Below are 11,391 nucleotides of genomic sequence, written 5' to 3' on the forward strand. Positions count from 1 at the left end.
TCGCACCAGTTACAAAGAAAACGGTCAGAATATAATTACTTAATTAACAAAATTAATTGATAAAGTAATTACTTAAAATACGTTTTGAAAATTTAAGCTAAAAAACGGCAAAAAAAAAAGTTTCTGGATCAGCAGACCTCCCAAGGCCCCGTTGTCGGACTAATGTAATATAAGTATGTAGTAAATAATATTTATACCCTAATGGAAATGTATGGGGTGGGATTTGAACCCATGCCGATAGTGTGGGAGCTCAAAATAATACCACCACACTATCTCTCTAACTTTGGCTCAAGTGGGTGGTGGTAGCAGCGGCGATGGTGGTTTCTCAGGTGGTGGTAGTGGCAGTGGTGTCGGCAGCGACGGAGATGGGGTGGTGGCAGTGGTGGCTGCGGAAGTGGGGGTGTGGTGGTGATCAACTATGATCTTAACAGATATGTCCCTCTTTTTAATAAAAAAACTAGTCATAAAAACCCAAGGTGACCAAACTTGTGGTAGAAAAACCCCACTCAAATGTTGGGATCCATTAAAACTCCACCGTAAACAAAATTGATACAAAAACTCCAAATTTTTAAAAATTGATACAAAAATCCCAAATTTAAATGTTGGTTTCATCAAATTTTATTTTGGTTTCATCATAAAATCTGATGAAACCAAAATAAAATTTGAAGAAACCAACATTTAAATTTGGGGTTTTGTGTTAATTTTGTTTTGATGGGGTTTGTGTTACTTTTGTTTTGACGGGTTTTTTGTGGAAGGACGGTGACACCTTTGGGATTATAACTCGCGGACCGTTTTAATAATCTATAATAAGGGTAAAAGTGTCATTTCCTAACACCATTGACCGGTCATGATGCCCAATTTTAACTACTTAAACTAACCGATTGGGGCGTTTTGGCAAATTTCAAAATGACCGGGCATTTTGGCAAGGTGACCCCTCATTTTGGGACATTTTGCCTATTGACCCTGGTGGTAAGAAAACGTGACAACATCCAACTGAAAATATACAAGGGCTACGACTAGGGTGCACATCCCTCGGTGCGTGATCTATTTAGAGGCATCCAATATATCCATAACATGGAAGGCTGATTGAGATTCTGAACAATTCCACATTTGATTGGGTCTGACTAGCGATCTAAATTTGACTAAACTTGTTGTATCGTTAAAATCCGTTTCGGCTTATAGTCTGACTCGTAGTCCGGAGTCACGTGACCAAGCATGTGACTCCGTTTGAGTATCGTTTATTTATCTTTATTTTCTAATATCTGACTCCAGATCTGTCTCGGCTTATAATCTGACTCGGAGCATTTGGAGTCGTCTAATATATAAATTGTGACACAGGTAAAACTATAAGACGGCAAACAACCAAATGGAATCAAGTTTGAAGAGAAAGAGTCTTCCAAAAAACAATTCCACAATTGACCATTTCTTTCTTGCTTTCTTATCTCACAATACAAACTTTTAATGGAAGTCACGTTGGTCACAATCAGAGTAAGTAAGTGCATTTCCTCAATGCGACAGCTAAAACATAGCCAAATTTCCTTTCAAAGAAAAAAGGAAAAAAAACAGTCTAACCGCGTTATCCACCAAAATATACAACAACACGGAGGAATTCTGCCTTTTAGAGTTTTTCAGGCAGAATTCCAGAAATTCAAGCACAAGTTCTGTTGAGGGAGTGATAAACAGTCTGAAGATCAAAAGATAAATCGACCCGGAGTTTCTTGTTAATCGATCGCCAAATTTTCAGGTCTGTCAGTAACTCTTCTTGATTAACAATACCTTCTGCAAGTATATATACCGTTTTTTTTTCTTACCGGTAATTGACTTTTTTGTTTCATCAGAAAGATCTGCATATACCTTACACAGCAACCATGTCAGGGAGACATGAACACAGATACTCATATTCAAGTGAAGAATCTGGAAACAGACACGAAGAAGAAAACCAGTTAGTCCCTGTGGTGAACAATAATCAAGCATTAGTACCAATGTATCAAAAACATGTTGCTCCACCTGGCACTTACGTTGTTCAGATCCCTAAAGATCAGATTTATCGCATCCCACCGCCAGAAAACGCTCGCCGCTTTGAGAATTACACGCGCAAGGGGAAGAAGAAAAGCGGCCCGAGCTGTTGTTGTTGTGGCCTCTTCTGGATTATAGGTATCCTCCTCTTTCTTGGTTTCCTTGCACTCATCGCTTCAGGTATCTTCTACATCGTGCTCCGCCCAAAAGCTTTGCAGTATTCGGTAGAGAATTTCTCCGTTAAAGGCCTTGATGGTAACCTTACTTTGCCATCATCATCTTCAAGTCTGAAACTCTCACCGGAGTTTAACGTCACCGTGAAATCCCAGAATCCTAATGGACAAATCAGTTTCTTTTATTATATGGAAGGAAGTGAAGTTACTGTTTCATACTCTGATGTCAAATTATCAACTGGTACATTCGAAACATTTTACCAGCCTACAAAAAATGCAAAGGTTATTGAGATGGCGTTGAAAAGTAATAGCGGAGTAAAGATGTCAAACGAAACTCGCATATCGCTAATTGATCACCAGGAACTAGGTAATGTTCCATTTATGTTAGATCTGAATGTGCCTGTTAAGGTCAAGGTTGGTTCTATCAAGACATGGATAATTACTCTCAAAGTTCATTGCGATGTTTCAAAGAGTGGGTTAAAGGTCAATTCAGCTTTGGTTTCGAGCAAGTGTGGAGTTAAGGCAAAAGTTTTAGGTTAACCCTCCTTGGGTCTAATGTAATCAAAAAAAGAAGATCAAATGTGGAAATTCTTACGGTTAGTTCAGAAACAATTTGTTTGACATTGTGACTAATAAAGTTCTATGGATTGTTATATTACGATGTTTTTTATACTTCATATAGAGAGATGCTTCTTCATGTAAGAAAAAAAATGTAAATCGAATTTTGATTGAATATACAGTACGTAACTTTTTTATGATGCATCTTCTTTTGTTTGTGATCAACCAATGATTTAACATGGGGCATAAACTAAATAGGTCGGAAACCGGAGAGACTCACCTCATGTTTGTTTACAGTGTTATGCTGTTTGGCACTCTGAATAACTCCACAACTGAATCAATCTCGAGAATCCTTCTGCTATACTTGGTCCGGGAAACAGGTGAACTACAACAAATCAGCAATTCTATCTAGTAAGACTGTGGCAAAAGCAAAACAAGAAGAAATCCTCACTACTTACAGTGTTAATTAAGAAAGTGGAAATTTAAGACGAGTACCTGGCATAAAAGGGTTTCTTTGAGTTTCTGCCATTTAAATCTGCAATTTCCTCACCATCACCACCATCATCTTCATAACCTTACACTACAGTAGTGATCTCTTACTGAGAATAAAAGCAGAGCAACCCGTGAGCTAGAGACAAGTGTGTGCTAGAAGTCACTATAGAGTGTACGAATAAGAAATACTGTTATTAAGAAGCTGAGGTCAAATTATCTGAAATCGTACTTATAAACTAATTTCTGGCTTCCAAACACTCTAAAGTACATAAAAGAGTGTTACTATTTGGACAAGGGCCGGTTTATAGCCTCTTATTATGATGCATCTCTGTTGCTATGCACCACATCATCAGTATTATACAAAAACAAATTGAGATAGAAGAAGAATTCAGGAGGAATTACTACTACTTCCTGGGAAGTTAACTGGCTTTGATGCATCTCTAGTTGAAGAATGCAAAACTCTGGTGTCTCAGTCTATCACAAAACGAAATTATACGAAATGATTACTTAATTGAAGCTTCTCTTGAAGGAAATATTTCTCTATCCAATCAGAAGTCTAAAACCGACAATTTTGTTGGGGAGGGGAGAAGGAAGGCAGGAAGGATGCTAGACTAGCGAGAACCTTTATATGATTAAAGAATTGCAGAAATAGAGATGGACCCTCAAACCCGAAAACATATAATCAGAATCCATTAGTATATACAGGAAGGAATCCAGAGAATGCCATTCTGTAACAACCAAAAGAAGAAAACAAGAATAGATGGATAGAGGGGGACCAATTTTACTACACAGAGAAAAAGTTTAAAAGAACTGTCAATTTTAAGGCTCGAATGAAAAAAAAATTATGTATACCCAGAGAAACGAAACTGGATAGATTTTTCTGAAGAATCAAATGGAAAGAAAATTCATTTCTTATAGGGAGAAGGAGAGTTAAAGAGTTAAGGCAGTACTTTGTTGATTTTTATTTTATGGTTCAATCTTTTATGAGTGTTTATTACATCGAAGAAAGCGCAGTTACTGTTTCTTGCAATCAACCAACGATTTTATATGAGGTATAAACTAAATAGATGGGCACTGGTGGCAACTCACCTCACGTTTGTTGATGACGTTATGCTCAGTTTGGCATTCCGAACAACTCCACAATTGAATCAATCTCTAGAATCGTTCGTGACTACTCAGCTTCGTTCAGGCAACAGGTGAACTGCAACAAATCAGCAATTCTATTTAGTAAGACTGTGGTAACAGAGAAACAAGAAGAAATTCTCACTACTTTGTGTTTTCAATACGAAGATGACAATTTAAGACAAATACCTGGGAATAAAGATGCTTCAAGCAGAGAGCAAATGCTCGTCGTGTGGATTATTAGAAATTTCGGTGGTGTCATGCAAAAGAAAAGAGGAAAATGCACCATATTAACTGGGAATCTGGGATTGGCTCATCACAGTAAATGAAAAACGAGGAATCTGTGATTTACATTCTCCTCCACCAAGTTGCCCAATATTAGCCGGAGCTGCAATTCCGTTTTTTAATATTCGTACACAAACATGTGAACCAAAGGAGGAAGCTCTTAAACTGCCAGGAATTTCCTCCATGGGAAATTGCTACAACCACTGAACCACCTTCACTTCTCTATTTTCACCCTGTCCATGGGCAGTTCCTTATCTTATCTAACTTTTCACCGATACTTATAGCTTCATCCACCATTCCATTAACAAGAAGAGCTTCTTTAAGATTATCATACAATTTCCCTGGAGGCCTTATGCCCAAATCCAGCATCTCTTGAAAATACCTGCAGGCATCATCCATCATATATTCATGGCAAAGGCTATTAACCAAAGATGCAAACATATGCATACACGGAACGACTCCTTTATCCTTCATCTGATCCCATACTTTTATCGCCAAGTCAACTCTCTCAACCTCTTGACACAACATCCTCACTATCATCGCGTAAGTATTGAGATTTGGCTGACACCCAAAATCACCACTCGCCATTCGTTGAAACAAAAAGTACGCGTCTTCCGTTTTATTTAAACGTATCAAGTGATGAATTATTATGTCATACGTCCTCGAATTCGGGCCAACACCTGTTCTTCTCATCTCTTCCACCACCTGATATGCATCATCTAATCTCATCGACCAACAGTAAGAACCCACAACTGCATTGTAAGTGGGTATTCCAAGTGGAGACACAGCTGCCTTCGCACGTTCAAAAATCTCCAATGCTTCGCCCAATCTCATCCCACTTCCTAATCCACTAATCAAAGTACAGTAAATATGTGCACCCGGCTTGCATTTCTCATTCGCTTCAATCTCCCGCAACAACTCCAACGCTTCATTATATTTCTTACACCTACAATAAGCCCCAATCAAAATCCCAAACGTCACAACATCCGGCTCGAACCCACCTTGATCTCTCATCTCCCTATAAACTTCCTTCAACATAACCAAATTCCCTTCCTCACCCCATCCTTCCAAAAGCACCGTATACGTCTTCAAGTCCGCCACAAACCTCTTTCTTCTGTTCACCATTTCATCGAACACCTCCTGCGCCTTCCTTACATTCTTCGACTTGCACAATGTACCCAACAAACAATTCAAATCACATAACTCCTGTCTCAACCCATACCTCTCCATCTTCTCAAACGTATCGATCGCATCAGTCGATCGCCTTGCTCTAGCGTACCGCCGCTCAATCAATCCGAATGTCTCATTAGTCAAAATCCCTCTAACCTTCATACCATAAACAATGTCCCATATTAACTGAAACTGTTTGATTTTACCTAGTGAATCGATCAATGCATTGTAAATTCCAGTTGTATGTTCAAACCCTTGTTTGTGTTCAGCCCACCGGAAAAATGATAATGCTAATGCTCCTGAATTGGTTAGTTTCTTTAAAACTTGTTCAACTAATTCAACTGAGACCACTTTGATACCTGAATCATCTAGTAATGAATGTGTAGTGTACCTGTTGAATGAAATGCTTTGCTGGGAGTTGTATTGATTCCTGGACAGGATTTTACAGAGTTTATCAATGTCTTGTTGATGATTATTACTGCTGCTGCCTTTATCATTCCTAGTACAATATGGAGGAATTGGGTGTGTGTTTTTGCTTGAATCACCATGAATCCCTCTGAGGAATCCAAGAACTTGATTAGGATTAAGAAGAAATGATGAAGAGAGAAATGTCTTAAGTTTCAGAGGTTTTGAGGAGCCAGAGAGAAAAAACATTGTTGTTTGTTTGAGAGAAATGAAAGACAACATGTCTATAAATGCTCCATCCGTTTCAGAAAAAATGATTCACTTTTCCAATTGGTCCTATTTTTGCAAAAATGAAAAAAAAAAAAAAAAAAAAAAAGGAAGTATCACTTTTTCTGAAACACATGTAATATGTTTTATAGATTCCTTGGGAGGTTGATCGAGGATTCGAACCCTCCACAGCAGCAGCTACTAGATAGCTAATATTCCAGAAACACGAACTAGGAATTGCAAGGAAATTAGTGTTCCACTGTACCATAGCTGAAAGGGGTGCAAGGAATGACAGCCAACTCTACTCCACAGAAAAGAAAGTATTTACTCTCATGTCTCAAGCTATTTTACATATATTCCCAGAGATGCGGCTCAGATTCGAGATTTAAAACTACCAACTACAATCATTCGTTAATATGGTAAGTGAAGAATATCACATGTTGCTAAACTCGTTGCTAAAGTTTTGAAACTGAAAAAGACATATTTCCAAATAATCGCTTTTCTCCATCAGATGCTTTCGCACCGCAATATTCTTTTAGAGTTTTCATCCTTCATAATCAACTGAATTGCTGCAGGATAACCTATTTAAGTGTAGCTTTCTCCTGGGCCGAATGAATCAGTTGGCATAGTAATTCCTCCCACGGCCTGACCACTGCTGCTGTTGTGGGGAACGTCTCGCAAATCCTCCACGCCTTCCAGCAGTATTATTCTGCCGAGACTGTATTCTCATCCTCTGTTCCTTCATGTTTGCAAACAAGGAGTCTAGAGTACCCTTCTGCCTTGGTTGCGCAACCATCCTTGCCTGAAACTGGAATTGTCCTTGGTGTTGCTGCACCAAACACCAATAGCACCAACCGTTAAACTTTTTGCACTTCAAATCAGGATATAGAGATACTATCACCAGTAAGTATCTATACAGAACATGATAGAATTAGTACCTTATTGACAAAGCCTACTTCAGCAGTCCTCTGAATTGGTTGTGGAGCTCCAGTCCTGCACACAGGAAGTAAATTGTCGTTGGAAACTAACCTTTTTATACTGCATAACATGAACAGAACCACCTCCGACTGTAGGATACTGCAGTTCAAAGCTTGGAACAAACTCACCAATGGACGTTATATAGCTTCAAAACTAAAAACAAACTACACAGACCAATATAAACTCTGAGAGAACGCCGTCTTGTCCACGTGGAACTAAACAGGATCCTCCATCCAGGTAACATATATAACCCAGTGATTTAAAGTAAAATCAGCCAAGGACTCACAAGGGATCCAATTGACTAGAACTTTTTTAAGCAAAAAAGACCCAAGAGTACAAGAAAACTTTAAAAGTACAGCTCGCCGACATGATTGATGAAAAGAAATCAGACCAACTGCCATCCACGTGTTTGCGTTCGTTATTAGTGAGTACAACCATCTCCCAAATCAACTTGTGTTAGTTATCTCTGACTTCACACTCGTTTTCTGACATAGGCCCAAATACTACCCAACTGCTTAGGTGCCCATCTACTCAAGATTGCCCATTTATCCTTGTTAAGATCAATTAATCAACTGCTTAGGTAGTTAAGTCCATCTATTCAAGGCTGTCTATGTTTCCATGTCGAAGATCAACCATACAGGATACTGAACTTAATGGGGAGTATGAAGAAACCAGAAAAAGTTTCGATGGGATCAACATATAATCATACAACCAAGAAAAAAGAGGATGGATTTTTTCAACTGGAAAGCAGGAGTGTGGTTAGGAGTAGAAATCTTGTGGTATAAATGCAGGGGGGGTAAACTGATTCAACTGGAAACCTCCGTAAAGAGAATGGTGTGTAAATAATTTCTGGGAGCAAGAAATAGCAGTTCCAACAGGGAAAGCAGGAGTGGTTAGGAGTAGAAATCTTGTGGTATAAATGCAGGGGGGGTAAACTGATTCAATTGGAAACCTCCGTAAAGAGAATGGTGTGTAAATAATTTCTGGGAGCAAGAAATAGCAGTTCCAACAGCTGAGTAAGGTAGTTGACACTCCATACACATAAAGCTTGACAAACAATATCTCAACCACAGGGTTCGACCGAACTAATTTTCACATTAGCACCAGTATTTAACTTAACCCAGATGCATTAGTAGAATAATATGTGCAATGCTGACCCTAGTATGCATCATGTTGAAATTCCATTTAAAGGTACCCGCAAATCTTAACATCCAGTGACTTCTAAAAAACCAGGCCTAGCAAAACCATGATGTGATGTACCATCAACCCGAAGAACCTCAATAATATACTGCTTAAAAACGGCCAACTCCATAGACAACTAAACAGCATCATGCAATCTTGACTATATAATCACTTTCCATGCCACAAACACCAGAATAATAAAAAAACAGGAATCGAATCTCTTTGCATATACACAGTATGTAGCGAAAGAATCATATCCTGAACCCATAAACTTGTCATAACAATATCCCATCATCATGTAGCATGCGGTCCCAAACTAAACCACAGTGGCTAAAAAGGCTTCTTAAAGCCTCAGTAATCTATATTAACCGGAAGTACACGATATAATATCATCAGTGGCAAAAGGAACCCACAATTACCTGTGTAAAAGACGAGCCAATAATTTCCATTATATAACTACTACATGATATATCGAACTAGACAACCCCAGGAACATTGTCTTACCTTGGCTTATTCCAGTTACCCAGCCTGGTACGGTTAAAAGGTCTATTATTGCGAGCAGGAGCTGCTACAGCTTTCTTCGCAACCTCAGCAGCTAAAGGAAAATGGTTATTCCCTTGGAAACTTGACCTTCTCTGAGCAAGTGCTCCCTGTTTACGATAACAAATTTCAGCACCCCCTTACAAAACCCAAACCCAACACACACACTTTCCAAAAATACAAAAACACAAGGGTAAATAAGCCCCATCTTCCACAATACCTGTCGAAGAGATGACCTAGAATCCATGAACTGCCTCACTTTCAAAGGGTTCCCTCTACCACCATGCCCTTGGAGACTACCAAGACCAAATCTCTGGATTTTATTCTGCAAACCACCATATTACTCCACATAAGTATAACAACACAAATACAACACAACTCAGAAAGCTCTCACCACCCACATCAGCATCCAACACCACCACCTTCACCACTCCTACCACCAGAATCAACCACCTCCACTCTCATCCCCACCCACACTAACATCCACCACCCACACAACATCTCACTAAAACCCAATTCCATTCAAACATACAGTAAACCAATACAATCGAAAAATTATTACTTACAGGAAGTCGGTGATTTTTAAGTCCTCCTCTCTGTGTTGGTTTCTTGGACATCTTGATAATTTGATCTAATGTCATATCCATCTTCTTCTCTGTAAGAGCAATCGCTTCACTTGTAAGTGGTTTTAAAGTCTCCGCCATCTACAAACATCAAACAAAATCACAAAAATTCAATATCAACGAACAAACCCTAGAAAAGAACGAGAACGAAGAAATAAAGAAATCGATTTTTTGATGAATTCGAACTACATACCGATTAGATGAGCTGAAAAACTTGAGAAATTGATTGATTGAAAGGAAGGAGGATTGATTAATCTTTGGATTGAGAAAATTTTAGGGCAAATTTCTGAGAGGCGAGAGTAGAAGAAAATTAGGGGTTTTTCGTTTTTGGGAAAGATGAGATAATGAAGAGAATTATTGGGTTTATTTATTTATAGGGGGGAGTTATTAGAAAACGCGTTGCGTAATAAGTATATTTTACAGCGTTGGTAAAAAGTTGGTGGTTGTGGTAAAAATTGATTTCAGGTCGGATTTGGAAAGAAAGATCAGACCGGACAGAGTGTAAGACTGTAAGATTGAGCTGGATGGATGAGTTGATGCTAACTTGATGCATGTCTAGATATCACGTAAGAAGTTATTTTTCGGTTTAAAAGCAAAAAAAAAAAAAAAAATGTTAGAAGTTAATTGTGAGCACAATTTCATAATGACTATTAGAAATTGTTTTTAATTCAAATTTTTGGATTTGATTTTTACTTTCAAGAGAAGCATAAAGTGCTCGAGCTTCTGCTATCCAAAAATCACAGCGGAAAAAAAAAGTTTAATTCTTTTTGCTTCCAAAAATCATTTTCATGTTCCCACACTAATTTTTGATCTTTTTCTTTTTCTTATAAAAGTCGATAAATAACTTTTAAAGTGGGATCCAAATAGGCTATTATTATGAGAGAAAAAAATGTTATCTTGTTTGAAGAAGTCACTGTCAATTCTGGAAGAGAATTGGATATATTAATTCATAGGGGATTGGTGGTTTTGGGAAAGCGCGTTGCATAATAAATGTATTTTGCAACGCCTCCCTGCCTCGGTAAAAGGGGTGGTTGTGGTAAAAATTGGGTTAGGTTTGGAAAGCAAGACAAGACAATACAGATTTTAAGACTGTTTCATTGGGATGGATGAGTTGATGGTCAACTCAGATCGTGTAAATTTATGGGTGGGATAGTACATGACCATCATTGGAGATGGTCTAAACGGGTGTTTGGGTACACTTTCAGCGCAATTACGTTGAACAGTCAGAAATTCGATTGAATTTCATATTAACTTCTACAAGCCAAAAGAAAAAAAAACTATATTTCGAAATGCATTCTCCGTTCCACAAAAAGTGAGTTTTTAGTTTTTTCTTTGATCAGACAGCATGGGAATCGAACAATCAAAAACCTATAACTTGGGAGTTCGACCCTTGACCAACTGGGCAGATGTTAGTGTTGTTGTTTTTTTTGTGTGCTTCTTAGTATTTGCAAAAATTTTAAGGAAAGCATGATAGAAAATTAGTTATCAATATTATTTTTTTTAAACGAATTATAAAGAAAACTGCTCACTTTTTATTTGATGAAGGGAGAGAGTATAATTTAATGTGTTTCTGATTGCCA

The 11,391-nt window shown here is 38.1% G+C and overlaps 3 protein-coding genes across 3 annotated transcripts; 1 reads left to right on the top strand and 2 right to left on the bottom strand.

Moving 5' to 3' along the window:
* The first annotated feature begins 1,413 nt into the window (after window positions 1-1,413).
* On the top strand, window positions 1,414-2,951 carry LOC113320926 (NDR1/HIN1-like protein 13). Its single transcript, XM_026568831.1, has 2 exons — window positions 1,414-1,744; window positions 1,839-2,951. Exon 2 carries the CDS (start codon window positions 1,869-1,871, stop codon window positions 2,727-2,729), a length of 861 nt encoding a protein of 286 aa, XP_026424616.1. The 5' UTR covers window positions 1,414-1,744; window positions 1,839-1,868; the 3' UTR covers window positions 2,730-2,951.
* Window positions 2,337-6,470, bottom strand: LOC113325154 (pentatricopeptide repeat-containing protein At1g71060, mitochondrial-like). Its single transcript, XM_026573375.1, has 5 exons — window positions 4,551-6,470; window positions 4,329-4,440; window positions 3,243-3,346; window positions 3,028-3,132; window positions 2,337-2,454 (listed from the first exon to the last, which is right to left on the bottom strand). The coding sequence occupies exon 1, from the start codon at window positions 6,468-6,470 to the stop codon at window positions 4,875-4,877; it is 1,596 nt and encodes a 531-aa protein (XP_026429160.1). The 3' UTR covers window positions 2,337-2,454; window positions 3,028-3,132; window positions 3,243-3,346; window positions 4,329-4,440; window positions 4,551-4,874.
* Window positions 6,471-6,777: 307 nt separating this feature from the next.
* On the bottom strand, window positions 6,778-10,154 carry LOC113321868. The gene is made up of 6 exons (XM_026569812.1): window positions 10,005-10,154; window positions 9,755-9,892; window positions 9,409-9,513; window positions 9,153-9,298; window positions 7,427-7,481; window positions 6,778-7,317 (listed from the first exon to the last, which is right to left on the bottom strand). The coding sequence occupies exons 2-6, from the start codon at window positions 9,890-9,892 to the stop codon at window positions 7,105-7,107; spliced, it is 657 nt and encodes a 218-aa protein (XP_026425597.1). The 5' UTR covers window positions 10,005-10,154; the 3' UTR covers window positions 6,778-7,104.
* Window positions 10,155-11,391: the final 1,237 nt, after the last annotated feature.

The sequence above is a fragment of the Papaver somniferum genome, chromosome 11, assembly GCF_003573695.1.
Source record: "Papaver somniferum cultivar HN1 chromosome 11, ASM357369v1, whole genome shotgun sequence".
In the NCBI taxonomy this organism is placed as follows: Eukaryota; Viridiplantae; Streptophyta; class Magnoliopsida; order Ranunculales; family Papaveraceae; genus Papaver; species Papaver somniferum.

Bases quoted from the DNA above. Each gene is read 5' to 3' on its own strand.
- LOC113325154 (XM_026573375.1), bottom strand. From the start codon at position 6,470: ATGTTTTTTCTCTCTGGCTCCTCAAAACCTCTGAAACTTAAGACATTT.
- LOC113320926 (XM_026568831.1), top strand. From the start codon at position 1,869: ATGTCAGGGAGACATGAACACAGATACTCATATTCAAGTGAAGAATCT.
- LOC113321868 (XM_026569812.1), bottom strand. From the start codon at position 9,892: ATGGCGGAGACTTTAAAACCACTTACAAGTGAAGCGATTGCTCTTACA. The intron at 9,299-9,408 runs GTATTGTGGAAG...TATCGTAAACAG, and splicing joins CTAGGTCATCTCTTCGACAG to GGAGCACTTGCTCAGAGAAG. The intron at 7,482-9,152 runs GTAAGACAATGT...TCCTGTGTGCAG, and splicing joins GGTAACTGGAATAAGCCAAG to GACTGGAGCTCCACAACCAA.